The following is a 19,527-nucleotide window of genomic DNA, read 5'->3' on the forward strand; positions in this document are numbered from 1 at the left end:
GAAACATCCATAAAATGTCATGGAAACAAAAAGTATTCTATATATGTGTTTGTTCATTTGCTGTGGCAGCACTAGAGGGGGCTACAGTTTTGTCACATAATATACAGAAGGTGACCCCATAGCATCAGATCACAACATGCAGGGATACAGTATACCTGTTTCTCTGATGTCATGTCATGTCATAGAGCAGTGGTTCTCAACAAGTGGTCCAGGGACCACAAGTGTTATATAAGTTCCAGGTGGTCCCCAATTAAATGGTGGAGTTGGTAACCAAATGGACCCTTATAGATATTAAATTATTATCATTAAACATCTGCATTACTTAATTTACAAGAAGTCTACACAATTGGAGAATGTAGAAGAATTGCTATTTTGATCAACCTTTTGCCTGTTATCTCTCCATATGGTACCACAGCAATACAGCATGGGAAAATACTGAAACTGAAAAATGGTAACAAAATATTTTACGTTTTGGGTCTAAGAGGCTATGGGCACTTTCACACCCAAAGTTCGCTGAGAAGGTCCGGATCAGGGACCAAATGTTTAATTGTTGCATTTTGATTTTGGTCCGTTTAGTGTTCACACATTTGTAAAGCGAACCAAATATGTAAACAAATGACACGTGGACATGTTAAGCAAACTAAATGGTGAAAAAAAAAGAAAATAGGTCATTTTATGAGGGAAAAAGAACATTTACGAGGGGAAATCACTGTGTACAATTTTGGGTACAATCAGAGAGACAGAAGAGAACAGCAAGATGGAATTGCATTAATTGCATACATTTTTAATAATTATGTTACAAGCCAAACACCTGCTCAGATGAACAGAGGAGCAGGTGTTTGAACAATATGTGCTTATTGCTGCACGTGACGCAATTCACCGGAGAGGTACAAGATATTCCCGATCATCAAGACATTTCTTCCATGTGCAGTATACACCTTAACCCGATTAGAGTCTGATATGTTCTTTCTGTGCATCAAATCGTCGCATCTAATCTGCTAATCGGAGCCTTGCGCTATTTTTATTTTTTATTTTTTTGTGGCTTTCGCCTTTATTTTATATTTTTTATAGGAGGGACAGACACTAGGCTGGGGATGGGGAAATGGGGGAGAGAGATTTGCCTGGTTGCCCACCAGGCAAACCAGGCATACTTAATGGATGGTGGGCGTGTCCGCATAAAAACTTAAATTAAAAAAAGAAAATCCTCCGTATAAAATAATAATACCTGATGATCATGTTTTAGGGGAGGGGGGAATCACAGCACTCCATCTTTAACAGTTATATGGAGTCAGTGCTTGCTCACGGACAATTTGGCAGAGGGTTCTGCTCGATTCATGTAGCCTACTGTATTATTCTGAATACATTTATCTTGGGCAGGTTTTTCTCCACTTATTAAAGTACAACACACAACTGGACATGGTCCTGACAGTCCTTAAGTCCTTCCAGTCAAGTGGCTTGTAGCAATTTAACTGAAACTCCCTGTGGAATGCCTTGCGTCAGCATCATGTGAATTGTGAATTTGGAGGGGGAGGGGTGTGGTTGGTGATGGGGGAAGTTGCTTTTGAAGGAACACCTTATTTATTCGTACAGGCAGACATTATTGTCATCGGCACACCAGGACGATAACTAGTATCAACGCATGTGGCATGTAGGCATTTCAGCTGTTTAGGGGTGAAAAATCACACCTGTGTGAAGTGAGGGGCGCTCTTATCATCGTACATCATCATGACGTAACATGTCGATTTGCTTGTCCACATATGACGTACATTCTCCATTCATTGTCAATGGGAATTTCATTTTTGTGTAGGATGAAAATAGCCGATTTGCTCAGACACATATCGTTGCTGTCGGGAGGAAACCCCATAACATTTTCTTTTGGCATAAATAGTGCTATTGAACACCCTTTACGTCTGTGTGTTGTTTCAAAAATATTGAACCAATGGAAAGTAGTAAAAAGTGCTTTGGACCCTCAAAATGTCTTCTAAAGCAACTAACTCCACCACCTCTCCCCCTCTCATGGAAGTAATTGACAATATATAACATTACAACACCAACTTTAATGAGGCAGTATTGCTTTGTTTTCAAAATATAAGGTATAAGGAATCTTATCATTTCCTGAAAAATGAAAATTTTGGAGTTATGAGGTTTCCTCCCGACACCAGAGATAATGACATCAATTCTCCATTCATTGTCAATGGGAATGTTTGTGTAAGACGAAAATCTACACTAATAGCTGAATATAGGAGGGGTTCAAAAATGTGAGATTGACGCATGAACAGGTGTTAGACAGACCCGCCAGAGCAGTGGTTCCCAAACCTTTAGCTCGTGACCCAAAAGAGGAATTAAGACGTTTGCCCGGCCCCGGGACCCAAACTAGTGAAAATAGCAGATCTACGTACAAGCTCACAATGTGACACTTGGCTATTTTCACTATTTATTAGACATTCTAATTTATTGGATTTCTTTGACTTTTGTTTTTATTTCTTCATGAAATTGCTGAAAATTATCTATATATATATATATATACACAGTATATATATAGAAATATATATATATATATATATATATATATATATATATATATATATATATATATATATATATATAAAATGAAGGGACCTATACAAATGTGACCGCGAGCCAGAAATGGGTTCCAAACAGCCTCAAGGCTGCTGGCTTATTCTATAGGGTAATTATGACATGATAGACTTTCTTCCTGTACACAATCAATTTTGCAACGTGCAAGCAAAACAAAATGGAGCACACATGCTTGCTTGCATAATTTATGTGGTAGAGAATGCACTGTGCGTATTTTCATACATATGTCATGTATTTTTGAAAACATCCCATAGAGGATTATGCTCAATTGCTCATGTCCTTTAACCCATTTTGACCTGAGATCAGATTCTAAAAATGTCTTCTACATCCTGACAGTTTTCTGAAAAAGCTATGTTTCCATGTCAGTCGTAGCAGAACTACAAGCTCGTAGCGCGCCATGAGCTTGTAGATCTGCTATTTTTCAATAGCTAAAGCATAACATAATGCACCAAAAGGGGTTCCCGCCGAAAATGGGTTAAACGCAACTTCAGCCATGGCTTGTCTAGCCTTGCGCAGCCAGCTGTCAATATGCATATTTCCCAATTCCCACTGGGCAGATTGAGTCTGGTGTCGCTCAATTGTGGGCGTATTTCACGGATCAGCAGTAGTGTGTAGCAGACCTGCCAAGCGTGGGATATTGCCATGAGTACCACTTGCACGCGCGGAAAATCCAGCACTGAATGTTTGGAGGGCACATTTGGGGGTCCTGTATACCTTTTTTGGGGGAGGGGGGATGATGTTAGAAACACTTTCACACCAGAATTGTAGTACATTGCACTACAATGGAGAATTAAGGCTCAAATATAGTCTGGATTTTCGGTGGTGAGGTGACCACCGAACTACAACATGACGTCACGAGCCGCGGTGAAGAGCAAACCACCGCCACCACTCCACCTTCTCTCTGTTCTTACTCACCACCACTCAACGTTATTTCAGCTCCGGTGGTCAGCTCACCACCGGAGCGGTGGTCACCTCACCACCGAAAATCCAGACTATGAATAGGCCTTTATACTGTACTTGCTCAGTCTGAGTTAACATAGTCTATCAATAAATATATAAGTGTAAATGTCTGTCTATTACCAGTGACTTTATTTTTTGTTATCAAATTTTTTATTTTAAGACAAAAATCACAATAAGACACGTTAACAACATGAATGACTTAAAGAAAACAAAACACATACAGATAACACCAAAAGCAAGGAACACAAAAACAAACAATCCCACCCACCCCTCCCCCCCGAGACCAAGGATGCCACAAAATGTCATTACTCCTACTACTGTGCAATGGAAACAAAAAATAAATAAATAATGATAATATTAATAATAATAATGATTAAACCATGCCCTTAACCAAATCTGCAATACCAGACCAAATCTCAATGTTTTCCTCTTTTGCACCATGCAATCTTGCTGTAGACATCTCTAGATAAATGATATCTAGAAAGGTCAAAGCCCATTTGCGAAATGACAATGTATGAGGCGGTTTCCAGTGCGAAGCAACCATCTTCTTTCCGGCCGTTACGCCAGCAAAGAAGACACGAATACGGGTGTTATTTAATGGCAACTGGGATACATCATTTAATAAGAATAGAGATGGGGAGGGTGTGATGTTAACTTGTAGAATAGTCGAAAGGTTAGTAGCAACCAAATTCCAAAATGTGAGGACACTCGGACACTCCCACACCATATGAAAGAATGTACCTATGGTGTTTGAAGTGCAGAAAGTGCAGTTGTGATTATTTAAAATCCGCATAGCACACAATCTACGGGGGGTTAAGTATGTCCAATGAACAAAATTTAAATGAATTTGTTGATGATCAGGATTCCTAGAAGACAGGACAACATTAGACCACACTGTATCCCAGCTCCAATCTGGATCTAGATTTGGTATGTCATTCCTCCATACAGTATCGACAAGCAAGGTCCCATAACTAGATTCTAATAAATAATCATACAATACGGAAACAAAACCTCTTGACCTAACATCACAGATAAGTCTATGCAAAGGGTGCATTGCAAGGGGGGTCTGCCATGGCACCCCATATGTCCTCATGGTAGTTCTCAATTGTAAATAGAAAAAAAAAGAGTTACCAGGCAAGTTAAAAATATCACATAAATTCTGGAAAGAACGTAAACCATTAACATCAAATAAATCACCCAAAGTATGAATCCCCTTGGAACCCCTTGGAAAACGAATAGGACGATTGTCCAAAAGCAAATCATCATTGTTGAACACTGGGGAAAACGAATTCCATTTCAAATCAATCTTGCGCAATTTTTCAGCCGCTCTCCACACTGTTACTAACTGAGAAATGATTGGCCCAAAGCAAACTTTGCATTGATTATTCGTTATGTTTGAATAGATCAGATCCCTCAATTCAACAGGATGAACCAAACTCTCCTCAAGCTCTCGCCAACAAACCTTTATAGTTGAGTCGAAATATCTTAAAAGGGGGCGAGGAGTGAAAGCCCAATAATATAATTTGAAGTTAGGCAACGAGAGACCGCCATCAGCTCTGGCCCGCTGTAACAAGGAAAGTTTGAGACGTGGGCGTTTATTCCCAGTGACTTTATGAATGAACAATGCATCACACAATAATCATGTTGCCTAAATAAAAGCACATTTCTGTGAATGAATTCCATTGCCATTAAACTCTTTGTCTTTCTGTATTTTTGAGTAGATTCCTTTCCGCGTCACCGGCGGCATGGAGAACTTCATTGTAACGATCGGCTATTATTAGCGTTAGCTCACACTGTTTATCTTTCGCCAGAAACGTTAAAGGACAACTTTAGTTTTTTTCAACCAAGGTTCATGTTTTAGGTTGTTATTAGAGAAAGTAAAAGATGAGTGTTAACTTTTTTCATTTGCTGCTTTCTTTTGTTTTAGGGATTTTAGCTGTTTTTGACAGGGGGCGGGGGCATGGGGCTAAATATGTTTTATTTTTTTTACAACATTTTACAGAGATTTATTATTTTATTTTATTATTCAGTAGATCACAGGATATACTGAATATGAAGGTAGCCTACTGGGGGGAAGCCACACTGTGTGTCATAGGCTCAATATGTCAGTTTGACGCATTCAGTAGAACCCGTGATCTTTTGTGGCCAGATGTAATTTCTTGGGGTCTAGTAGGACTATAGTAAATAATAAAAAAATAAATCTCTATAAAAATGTTGTCTAAAAATAAATATTTAGCCCCATGCTTGAATGCCCCCGCCACCCTATCAAAAACAGCTAAAATCCCTAAAACGAAAGAAAGCCTCTTTTACTTTCTCTGATAACAACCTAAAACATGAACCTTTGTTGAAAAAAACTAAAGTTGTCAAAATCACAAATGACATCCAAACCTCGGATGCATCAGAAAAAACATGTACAGCACTTGTAGTTGCAGAGAAATTAAAAATAAAAATCCCACAATGTGTTCATCTCAGATAACAAGGTATGAAAGTTGAAAGTTGGAATGGACGCACTAAATAATTCAGCACTCTTTGCTGCAATGCAATATGTGCTTCCTTTGAACATGATATTGAGAAGGTGTAACAAAACACTGTTGATTATAACAGTTCTACTGCGTAACCCTCATTCCCTGCTATTTAATCCAATATTCTACGCTGCCGAGATTGTTTTATTACCTTTAGAGTATACGCTGAAGTATTTGCAGCTTTCAACCACGAAAATCCGGCGAAAAATGGTCCGTTGGTTTGTTATGATCAGAAGCACCAGCGACCATGACAATGCGAAACGAAACCACAGTGAACAGCATTTTGTAGTCGGCCCTAGCAGCCCAGAGGATGACTTGATTTCCGGTTTCGTCATCATAATGCGACGGCCTCGTCACCAGGTCCGGGACAAATCCGTTCTTTTTTATTATTTTTAAACGGCAAATTAAACGCATTAAACAAATAGCGGGTTCAGCGTGTTGCGCGAGGTGGAACCCTGGATTAAACAATTTAAAGTCCTGAAAGTGTTAAAGGAGCATTCAGTGATTTGGGTGAAAACCCGGTAACATGATGTGCACATGCACCGCACCACAACAGCTTAAGTAGGCTACAGACAAAGAACCCTGATTCTGTTTACATTGTGGCAGGTGATTTTAACCAGTAGTGAAGGATGCCAAAGGCTGGAGAAAAGGTGGAACTACAGTTTCAACAGGGCGACTCTAGGAGTTTGTGGAAAGGGTTGAGGGAGATGACAGACTATAAGGCTCCCCCTCCCTCCTTGGAAAATGGGCGCCCGCTGGCCTGGTGGTCCAGGTGCATGCCACATACGTATGGGCTCTGGCCTGGTGGTCCAGGTGCATGCCACATACGTATGGGCTCTGGCCTGGTGGTCCAGGTGCATGCCACATACGTATGGGCTCTGGCCTGGTGGTCCAGGTGCATGCCACATACGTATGGGCTCTGGCCTGGCGGCGTGTCGCGGGATCGAGTCCCGTTCATGACGACCTTTGCTACGTGTTTCTCCCCTTCTCTCTCTCCCTCTTTCCTGTCTATCTTCACTGTAACTATCAATAAAGGCAAAAAGCCCAAAACATAACCTAAAAAAAACAAAAACATGTGGCGACAAACCACTCTCTGTTCCCACATGTTTCAAGGAGTCCATTATCATACCGGTACTCAAGATCCCCAAACCTAGCTGTCTAAATGACTATAACCAAGTAGCGCTAGTAGTGCTTTGGGAAGCTGATTAAGGGCCACATTTCCTCCCTATACTGCCCCACATTTTGAGCTAATGGCAATTATTTTTGCATAATTGTTGCTATTCATCTGCATGAAACCACTACATTTCTCCTACAATGTTCCTCTACTGAGAGAGATTTCATTTAAATGGGCTTTTTCTTTTACATTCAGGTTGTACAACAGCAGGATGAAATACAACGGCTGTTGTATAAGAATCCCAGATCCGCCTAGGCCGTGGCTCAGCGGTCCAGGCACCTTGGCTGGTAATCCAGTCTGGCAGTGTGCCGCGGGTTCGACTCCCAATCTCAGCCTACTGTCTGTCCCTCCATAAAAAATATAAAATAAAGGCGAAAGCCACAAAAAACATAAAAAAGAATCCAAGATCCTGTTGAGAGGCTGCATGTCTCTGAAATATGTAAACGCTCCGATCAGACGGAACCAGTGAAGCCTGGTGGAATATATTTGGCTCCACTTCCACAAAATAGTGGTTGTTTTATCAGCCAGCAAAGTGCAGTCAGATTCAGTAGCAGACCGTGTCTGCACGCACAAACAAACCACATGAAAGCATGGCAGTATGCATGTGTACACACACACAAACACGCAGCCAAGCGCACACACACACACACACACACACACACACACACACACACACAAGTTGCTAACTGACCCACATGTCACTTCCTCAGTTCCTGGAACCACTGTCACTACAGCCACCCACACATACTAATTGCTGAACATTTCTCTTACAATTTCCGTCTGCTTAGAATTAATTAAATTGTGCACCTTTTTTGTTTAGTCATTCTTCAGATTGCATACTGTATAGTAGAGACAAAAACTGAGTTTCTGTGAAGGATGTTTTTATGATTGATTTGACCTCTATGGACCCTTTATAAAATATGTATTTTTTTTTACAGACAAAGAACACACGTGTCAGAGCATTCTGCGTCACTGGTTTCTGAATCATCATCCTCCTCATCCTCCTCACTCTCAACTTCCTCATCCTCTTCAACTGGCCCTAGCTGGCGCAGGGATCACAAAAGCAAGCCCTTTGCCTTTTTACTGGGAGATCATCCTGTAGTCACAGTGTGTACATGATGAGTGCCTTCAACAAGCACTACAAGGGGAGTGAGCTAGGAGATATACTTGTCGCGTGAGGAGTCATTGATGAGGGATCAGGTGATTGTGAGTCAAGCTGGCCAAGGAGAGATGATACCCAGCCTAACAGACGAGACAAGGGAGAATCTTGATATTCTGAAGAATACAAGTCGCTCCCAGGAAACCCTTGCTGCTGCTCATGCAGCATTGGAGGATGATGCTGCATCTCAAGAATCTCATCAGCAGCCTTTTCTCCCAATTAGAGGTCAGTGACATGGAAGACTACTGGAGGAACTTCCTGTCCATGACAGATGTGCTAATGCAGAATGTGCATGCAGTCTACAACTGCAGGGAAGAGTATACTGTCCAATCTCTGCGTGCTACGATGCTGTAATAATATGGGATAAAATAAAATAAAATAATTATGGGAGGTGGCTGCCTGACTTCTGGCCGATGCTGACAGCTCTCCCTGCTGAACAGGTTGCCTTTCTTCATAGTTCATACTAACTTCACTCAGTCCATCACAGGTAACACCTATTCCAACATGGCCTGGGACATGTGGATTGAATGTACAATGAATAAGGCCAGCAAAATGAAGTCAGGCTGGTTCTCCATCGTCCAAAATGAAAATAAGCTGTTGGCTGTTGTTAACAATGTGGCCCGCATAAGAGCGGCTCACAGCACTCTTGCCACCTGAACAGAAGCCAAGAGGAAGCACACGGAAAGCGGCCCGAAACGGATGCAAGATGAGCAGTGTGCAGAACCTGCATGCATGGATGAGCTTGACTCATTCCTGTTAAATCCGGCCTCGTCCATTCCACACTTTGCACCCTACAGTCAACCATGGCTGCCTCTGATGAGCTCGTTGCAGACTTAAAATTAGCCCATTCTACAGGAGAGGAGAATTTGAACATCTTCTTGTGGGACCGGGTGTTCTGTATGAATAAATCTCTCCATGCATCACTCAGTCAAGCCCGGCAAGGAACTCAAGGCAAGAGCTGCTGAAATGTAAAGAAGCATTCTCAAACAACGTTTAAGCTCCCCGATTTGCTGGAACATCGTGTTGTTGAGGACTGTGTGGCCTTATTCAACCCCAATGGCTAAAACTAAGAATAAATATATTGACAATTTAATCAACACATCAAAACTAGACTAAAATGTTAGGAAGGGACTGGTGGACAAGAGATCCAGTATAAGTAAAAGTCTTAAACTTGGTTGCATGTTGAAAATAGCAGATCTACAAGCTCACAACGTGTCGCTTATTCAACCCCAATGGCACATACAGGAAGACACAGAAGAGCAAGCTCATCCAGAAGCTCTCTCTCCAAACTATAGATATCAATTTACTTGATTAAAAGTACAAAAGTTTTGATATAAAAAAATGTACTCATTGTGCAGAATGTCCAATTTCAAGTTTCAAATGTTTAACCCATTTTGGGCGGGAACCCCTTTTGGTTTTTTAAACATTATGTTATAATTTAGCTATTGAAAAATAGCAGATCTACAAGCTCATAGCGCGCCACCGAGTTGCACGCTACGAGCTTGTAGGTCTGCTATTTTTGAAAAATCTTAAAAATGTGGCGCAAATCTTTGAATATATATTCTTTCAAAGTGAATGAATCACTGAATCACTCAAGTACAAATACCTGTCAATTGTAATTAAGTACAGTATTGAGTAAATGTACTTAGTTAGTTTACACCACTGGTATGCATGCTGTGCTGATTTGAATAATGCTCCGGTATGTCAGAGTTAGACTCTCTGACAAGACTCATGCCTCTGGAGAGAAAGCATTTTCATCTGGGACAGAAACTGGAACATGGAATAATAGACCTACAGTATTCCCGTCTCGGTAATAGGCAACTTGATGAATACGTTTTTATTCATCAAGTTGCCTATTAAGAGACAAAAACTAAAAAAAAAAAAAACTGTCAATCAGGGTTAAACCCTTTAGTTGACCAGGGTCCACCAGGAGTTCATTACTTCATGGTCTCCTCCTTTTTTCCCCCTCTACATCAAATCTCAGTCAAATAAACTCTGTGTGCTCAAATAATGAAGTGAATAATTAGAAGCTAGCGACATGAGCAAGACTGACCTTCTTGCTGCATGAGCTCCTTCAGTGGAAACTTTCCACGGTTGACTGATTTACATCACTTGAGATTGCAACTCCAGTGGAACTTTAGCCCTTGAATTCCTTCAAATGGAAAACTAAAAGGTGGACATTGCTCCAAACTCTGTGGCAAACTTAAACATACAATATAAAATATAGCTGCAAGCACTCATACGCTGAGTTGTCGGTACCCGGATTTGAACCCATAACCTTGTGTCCCAAAGGCGAGAGCTCATAAAACCTTATTTTTTTTACTTTAAAATGTACTTCTGATTATTTGTCCGTATAGGTCCAAAAATCACCGTAGAAATGTTCGTGCATTTTTATCAAAGATCCTGGGAGGAGATATATTTTAACTGTTTTTCATATAATTCAAAATGGCGGGTGATCTAGAGGTCAGAGATCAAAAGTACGAGCGATACTTGTTTGGCATGAGGAGACGCATCTGTGTATCGAAGTTTCATTGCAGACAGTCAAACGGTTCATGAGCTATGCGCATTCAAAGTTTGCATTTTCAATTTAGTGCTATAGCGCCACCATTTGGCCAATAGTCGTGGGCTTCGCATCGTCACCGTTTGGCATGGCCCTCTACCATGTTGCAGAGTTTCGCGAAAACCAACTACATGGTTCAGCCAGAACTGCTATTTTTGGACCAAAGTCCCTTCTGGACAGGCTTGGTCCCTCAATAAATCTGATTGTGAATAGACTAGTCAGAATCAGTCCCTCATTCACTTGGTCTACTATATAATCTACAAAATCCCAAAAGAGCAATCAAAAACAGCCTTGCTTTATCACAATGTACCCACATGTATTCTTTGGGACATTAAACCAAGATTTGAGTCTAACCAGGACACTGGGTTGGTGATACCTACAACCGCCATGACCGAAAAGAGCACAATTTATGCTTTTTACAAAAAGTAAATCCAAAAGGAAACTGAAGTATTTGGTGTTATATATATAAATTATATATATATATATATCTGCATAATGTCTTTGTTGTGTATACACTAATTTGATCATTCAGTAGCTAAAGGGGGAAGGCAAAAAGGCAAATGTTTCTAATGAAATCCATGCCACAGTTAATACAATATTGATCATGTTATCAATCATGGAGAGGCTGGCCAGCAGGTCCAACACAACCTCAGGAGATCAACTGTGGCATCAATAGTGAATATGTAAGTGACTGTGCTGTGCTGTATACCTTACTGTATTTCAGTAATACTGTACGAGATCTGTCAAAGCTTTGTCATCATCAATGTTCGTTACATACTCGTCAAACCATCCCCCCCCCCCCCACACATTTCTGCACTGTGGAGCAGGAAACTGTTAAAGTGGATGGTTGCTGCCAAGGCTGCCATTCGATTACAGGTTTAGACAGCAGCCGGTCAATTCTCAGGAGGACCACAATATGTTTGCCAATGTCAACAGTATGTGTATTCACAATTGACTGGGTCCTTACTGTAACTACGTTACAAAAGCTCACAGTCTATTTTGTACAAGCAGTGTCTAACTGTCTATGTCAATAGTTCACAATTCTGACTTTCTTTGGCAAATTAGTAGTTAAGGGCATTCGCCTACTATTACTGTACACTACTAATGCTATTACTTACTCCACCAAAAATGTTATCTATTCTCAAAGTAGTTCTCAAAGTGGGGGTCCTTGGCTAAATTAGAGATAGTTAGGAACCAGATGGACCCTTACAGGTCTGTAACTCACAGAGTGTACAAATATTGTTTGTTCACTCTCTGAGTTAAATCAACATTGATTTTACAATATAAAGTGGGGTCTCAGAGATAAAAAATACCATTAAATGGGGGTCCGTAGCCTAATGCACGTCACACTGGGGGTCCTTGAAATTAAACTGGTTGAGAATTACTGCTAGAGCCGTAAAAACCTTCTCTTATGGGGGGTCTCACAATGTTGATGTGGCGGTTCTTGACATGAAGAAGTTTGCTGCACATTACTCCAAACACATCTGATTTCGATTACAGAACTACTCAGTTTTTATCTCATTCACGATGACATCCAAACTTAAACTTAATCAGGAGCACGCTAAAATATGTATCTGAAAACATTATAGGTTAGAGTGACATACTGTAAGCCACGTAGTAGCAAACATGCTTTGGTGGCCGTCTGTCTGTCATGGGGGATTCACACTGAGAGGGACTGAATAAGTTTCATTGGAACCGTTTCCGAATACGGTTGCCTGGTCCCCAATGGCCATGATTCACATTGGCCATGATTCACACTTGCATAACACACTTTAATCCTCCAGTTGGCGGTGTGCTTGATGGCTGGCGCGCATGGACACTGACCATCAACTCTGCGACATTGTCTCCAATAAATCCAGACACACTGCATTGCATTGCCTCTTTGCCGTTATACTACTTCACTGTCAGCCTGCCTGCTATTCACTGTGCCAGTCAGTTCTGTGCTCCAGTGTCGTATTTGATATTAGTTTGCTATGGATTCTACTTTAGCATTATTATTATTTTGTTTTACTTTGGAAACTATGCCAAGAAGAGCCACATGTAGTCCACAGAATAAGATCAGCGCGTACTGCGGTGCTGCGCGTAACGGTACACATCCGGGAACGGTACACATCATTCACACTACCACAACATCTGCCAAGTGGTCCCGAGTGCACACCCGGGACCATAGTGTGAATCGCCCCTCAAACTCCACGCACGGATGTAGCGTAGACACTAACGTCCCATAGCCTGAAGTGATGCAACGCTCTCATGATTGGTTCAGAAACACAGAGGCTTCCGTTTCAGACTGAAACTTCAAAATAAAATGACCAAAAAAGCCATTGCACCCTAGCTTTAAAACTCCAAGGAGAGGAGGGGACACTTAACACAGAAGGGGCTTACAGCATCGCTTACAGCATGTCACAGCAATGCGCAGAGCAAGTTCAGTCAGGAAACCAGTTGCTGCCAACTCTTTAATTGTGCCACCTCAGCATCACGTTCACATGATTCACTTCATCCAATCACACACTCATTCCATCTTCATACCGACTATTTAAACTGCAAGTTTGCACTGCTCAATCTGCTTGCTTGTTTGCTGCTGCACACACTGATGCTGCTGCGTTGCTGTCTGCTTAACCTTTTGCTGCTGACCCTCCTCCACCCCAGCTACCACCTGTCGTTTTAGATCTGCTGTTTAGGTACAGGGGATTCAGAGTCCCTATGGTTGGGACTGATGCGCTTGATCTGAGTACCTAAAAAGCAGATCGCCAAACCATAATAAATATATTGCTCATTTTAGATTCAATAAATATATATTCCATCCATTCTTGAGTCCTGACTGAAACACTTTCCTGGGGTTTTTATGTGTGTAATAGGGATGCTCCGATCAATCGGTGGCCGATCGATCGTGGCCGATCACCGATCGATCGGATCGGCCGTGCAAAATCCACCGATCCGCGAAACCGATCAACAAAGCAAAAATCTGTGCAGTTTTACATCCAAAATAATGTGTCACTTTCTCGGTCAGGTTCGGTGAGGCCCGGTCGTGCTGTCTCACCCCCCGGCCCGGCCCAATGTTGTTCCGCCACTGGTTGTCAACACTAGGCTAGGGAGCCCCGCTCAGGTTAGCAGAAAATGACCGCGGGGCACGGGTTGCCAGTAAAAATAATAATAATAATAATAATAATAAAAATATTAAAAAAGATCGGTGATCGGGATCGGCCCCCAAAAACGTGATTGGAGCATCCCTAGTGTGTAATGTGTGTTCTCAGATATTTTAGTCATGACGCCATGTTCATGACCAAAATTTGTCATGAAAATGTGGTCTCGCTTCTTTCCTGGACTACAAGTCACACCTCCACGCAGCCTCCTCCCTCTCCACAAGGAGGGGCAGTGCACCAATGCATTATGGTCATTGTAGGAATTCAGCAATCCAGTCAAACCCTGATCAAACACACAGACTTCTTTTTTTTTCCTGGCCATATTGTGTACATTTCAAATTGTGCTACAGTAATCTACTATAAATACTATTAACATTGAGTGAGTGTCTTCCAGCGGTGAATTGTCCCTTTAAAGAAGACGGGACAGGGAAGAGACAAAGAGAGGGTGGGGGGGGGGGGGGTGGGGGGGGGGGGTATACCAACCTGCTTTCACTAGCTTGCTCCTTCTTCTCTCTGACCCTCAGCCACTTCCTCAACAGGAAACGCTTCCGGCGCGGTGAGGCGCTCGGCGTGGAACAGTTGGACCAGGTGGAGCAGGCGTCCTCGTCACTGGACGGCGTAATCTCGATGGACGGCAGCTGGAGGTACTCCTTGGAGGCCGAGTGGGAACGGGCCGCCGGGAGACGGCCACGGCCTCCGGTCAGCTGCCCCCGCTCGTTCTCGCTCGGCACGTTCCTCATGCGGCGCATCTTAAAGCGCTTGCGACGCAGCGTCGGGGTGGAGGAGCACGATTTCACCGATCCGTCGGACACGGCGTAGCAGCCGCTGTCCGAGTAGCCCGGGGCATCGCGGGGAACGCTCACCTGGAGCGACGGGGGTCGACGAGTCTCACTCATGGCGCAGTCTAGCTCTAACTGTAAACAAATGCCCCCAGTAGTAATGTCCTTATACTCTTGTGACTGTTGTTGGGACACTCCAAATGTTTGGAGAATATATTAACAAAATGAAAGCTAGTTCAAAGGAGAGCCGGAGGTATGGAGCAGCGGAATGGAAGAGGCAAAGCAATTGATACTTAACGGTCCATGGTTGGCTCTCGTACAGCCCTTCTACCGTAAATTGGTTCCCCAAAATAAGCCTTCTCCAGTGCGTGCACAACTACACACATTTGTCTCCTGAAGGATTATTGTCTAGCGTCTAGACCCTCAGAGCCCTGTACTACTTCTTGAGCCCGTATCTCTGTCTGCTTGCCGGCTGTCAGACTGTGAAGAGCTCCAGTCAGTCTCTCAAACGGGGGAGAGGAGAGGGCTGGATTAGATAACAAAAGGGGCTTCTGTTGTGAGAGCAAGCAGATGAAACATGTATAAGGCCTGTCAGAGAGGGTAACAGAACTCCTCTGGTGCGGACTTGGCAGGTCAAATTACACGTGCACACACACACGCACACGCACACACACAATGCTGCCCAAGCTGGACCAAGCTGCAGCAGTGAGCCTAGCTGCTGCTGCTGCTGCTAATGCTAAACAGGAAGGCACCAAGTGTTAGGGTCCTGGGATCTTTAGGGCGATCTTTTATGTTGATGTCTTTATGTTGCTCCAGTAGAAGAAGAAGACATTCTTGGTCGCTTTATAGCCGTGATATTCCGTAGCGTGGTGAGGTGAGGTGAGGGATCCCCTGCTGCTGCTGTGATGGGTCCGTGTCCTGTCCGCGCTGCCTACAAGTTAAAGGAAGGTTTAGGGTTGCAAGGTACAGGACAAGCCCAGCTGATGTTCATGACAAAGCAAAACCATGCACACGCTTGCACACGGACACACAGACACACTCACACACAGACACACACACACAAACACACACACACACACACACACACACACACACACACACACACACACACACACAGAGAAGTGGTGATGGGCATATATTTGAACAATATGCAGACAGACATATATATATACACATGCAAACAAAGGGAATCAAACTCCACAGTGAGCCGTTAACAGTAACACACAGCAGCATCATACTGTACATGACATACACACTAAGGCACATGCATAAACATACGAATGAGCGCGCGCACACACACACGCACGTACACAGGCACACGCGCACACGCACGCACACAGGTACACACGCACACGCACACACGCACGCACGCACACAGTTTATGTCAGGGTCCCTAACTCAAACTGTGGCTCGCTGCATTTGACTAGTTCAATTGAACTCAACCACCACCATTAAAAGAAAAACTATCCTTTCATGTGTGTTAAACGGATGAGGCCATTCTCTAAGACTCAGTGGCTAAAAGACGACAAAAATGTCAGAACACATCTCCATCCTCAACAGAAGAAAAACAAATCCATCCTCCTCATTTCCAAGAGCTGCAGATTTACCGGCTGAGGTAGAGTATGTAAATGACAGAATCATTCGATCAAGGTTCCAAGTGTCAAGATGTCGGCTCAATACACTATAGTACAGATCAATTTGAGTCGACTTGATTCAAAAAATCTAAACAGAGTAATGTGCTCCACTTATTCCTACTTTCATCTCCCCAACTGAATTTGCACCACTGTAAACAAACCTGTCAGTTCAAACACTGTTATCAGAGTGAAAGAGATTAGAGACACCAAGTATTACTCTCTGCCTTTGAATGTTCGACCGAAGAGTGTGCAAATATTTGACTTTAGGCAGCTGGACTTTAAGAGAGCAACACAAACAATACTACTGCCAGACAGGGAATATAGGTATACACTGTAGTGAAAAGCTCAATTATACAGTATGTGATGTCAACTGCTTTAGTACCTTGGCATTTAGGACTGACCTCGATTAGTCGACAATTCGATCAGAATGAGTCTTAGTCGACTACTTTGTGCATTAGTCGATGTTTTTTATTCTCCATGATTCGACTTAGATATTGGCCTAATTTGTTAAATTAATTGACAAATAGTTTGAAAAAATAGGTTATATATCATGATTCATCGGGAGAAACCAAGCAAGTACTGTACATGTTAAATCAGACATTAAGCACCCTCCACAGCCAGGACTGTGGACTGGGACAAAAATTCGGCCCGGTCATTCTCGCGTGAATTTGGCGCAGACCGGCCCACCACAACCAGCACGCAGATAACAGAAACTCTCCCGCACCGCTCCGTCGAGGCAACACAAACAAACAAGCCCTAACACCACCACTATTACAGGCAACACAAATGATACAATCCAACAGACAACTACAAAACCCTTTGTAGAGGGCTTATTTGTCACTCACTGATACAGGTACAGTGAAATTATCATGATGGCACTGGCAGAATGGCAGCACGCCCGGACCTTGCCTGGTGACCTGCCGCCTATTGGCCTGCCTGCCTGTCAAAAAAAAAAATCATGGCGGCCCCCTACGGTCGAGGCCCAACAGGAATATGCCCGGTACGTCCTGTGGCCAGCCCAGCCCTGCCCACAGCTCCAGATGGAATGATTCTCTATTGCAGGGTTCCCCAATTAGTTTTCCCCAAGGGCCAAAATATGTCTAGGGTGACATGCTGAATGCCACGGAAATGTTATTTTATTAGTTAAAATTGCCTTGATGCATTAACGAGCATCAATGAGCTGGACACACTCAAAATAAATTAAAAAAAACTTAAAAAAAAGGAAAAAGATCCTTAGTCGGGAACAGCCCTAGTACCTTACTACCTTTACAGTAGGAACATGGTGAGATCAGTGTGGGAGTGTACCTTTACAGTAAGAACATGGTGAGATCAGTGTGGGAGTGGGGAAACAACATGCATTAAACATGAAGAGACAGACGCCTTCACACATGTTACGTTACGCCACCCTGGATGGACTACATGCTCTTTCCCTCACTCAGGTGAACAGCCAATCAATCAACATGGATAGATCTGTGAATAATAGATACACAATAATATCCTCAGGGCAGCGCTGTCTTCAGAGTCCCGACTGACGTAGTTGTCATTTTATATAAATACTGCTACTGTATATATATACACTTTCACTTTTCCAGAATTTCCACAGCAGAAGATCGTTTGTGTCTCCTCCAATCTGTCATCTAAATAGTAAATACCACAGAGACCTACTGTATAGCTTTGACGTAAGGGGTTAAGGGAGAAGACACTCTAGAACGGTATAATTAATGCAACGCCAAAAACACACCCATGACAAATTCAGAGGCTTTATACAACCTCTTTGCACTGTTATGTGCGCCGGCATTTGTGCCCACCCGGATAACATGCCGCCTATCTGTTGCTCATCATCTTCTGCTATTATTGTACAAAAGCATTATTCAACCTGTTCTGTTGTACTGTTCTGCATGTTTCTACACCATATTGTCCATGCCTAACAGGAACAAACTTTTCAGTATTACCCGTATTGCTTCCAAGATCATCAGACTTCCCACAGCCACACTTTCTGATATGAACAATAAGGCCATCACACGGCTAGCACTCTCAACATCACGTGACACTGATCATCCTCTGTATCGCTTCTTTAACCTCATGCCATCTGGACAAAGATACAGAACCTTGCCATGGAAAAAGGTCAATTTTAGTCGGAGCTTTGTCCCCTCAGCCATCGCGGCATTAAACAAACTGCCCCTCCGATAGGATGGTTCTGTACACAGTGGGGACCTTTTTTTGTATTGTCTTGGTGTAATGTGCTCTGTGTTGTTTTTGATGTGGGTGTTGAACAGATTGTGAAGACAAATATCCTTCGGGACAATAAATATTATTATAACTGGCAAAACACCCACAGACACAACAGGCTCTGCAGTGTTAGTTAAATGTGATGAATTGAATCTATTTTAGAATCAGAGTTTATATAATATAACTAAATGGACTAATACTGTAGGTCCATAGTCCAGACTAGTTTGTGTGACTATCATCGTCAGGAAATGATATATCGAGCCGTCAGTGCTGTAGCCTAGGTGTTTTTCAGACGGTATGCCATAATTATTCCCTGCGCAACATGCACACTGTGCTATACGCTCGCGCATGGTCACCGTATGCACCCTGAAAGTGTTTGGTTAGACATACCAACAGTCCTACAGTCATGCGTCCGACACCCTACCCAAAAACCTAACCCAACCCTAACCGCAAGCGGACTCCACGGGTGATTTTTTAACCCACCACAGGTTAGTTTTAACCCACCACACATGTCGGAGTGTGGTGGGTAGGTAGGCCCGCAGTACGGGTGTTGTCGGACTAATGACTGTAGGACTGACAGTATACGCTTGTTATCCAAAACTTTGGCACAGCATACTACGTACAGTAAGCACGCATACTAGTATAGCGTTAGCGTATAAGTATAACGGTAGACTACACCACTGCAAGGCTGCGTCAGAGAATGTTGATTCACCTGTAGGCCTACAGTAACAGTATAGTGTTATAGGAAAAGACCCTCAGTCGGTGATCTCGC

At 42.8% G+C, this 19,527-nt stretch overlaps 1 protein-coding gene across 1 annotated transcript in view; it reads right to left on the minus strand.

The window, feature by feature from the left end:
- gramd1bb (GRAM domain containing 1Bb) overlaps window positions 1–15,009 on the minus strand; it is a gene marked incomplete at its 5' end in the record, with an annotated part of 130,436 nt that extends 115,427 nt beyond the window's left edge. The window contains one exon of the mRNA XM_083773705.1: window positions 14,597–15,009. Within this exon, the coding sequence (XP_083629831.1) occupies window positions 14,597–15,009 (413 nt within the window). The remainder of the gene's footprint in view (window positions 1–14,596) is intronic.
- Window positions 15,010–19,527: the final 4,518 nt, after the last annotated feature.

The sequence above is a fragment of the Protomyctophum parallelum genome (genome assembly GCF_964188405.1).
Source record: "Protomyctophum parallelum genome assembly, chromosome: 9".
NCBI lineage: Eukaryota > Metazoa > Chordata > Actinopteri > Myctophiformes > Myctophidae > Protomyctophum > Protomyctophum parallelum.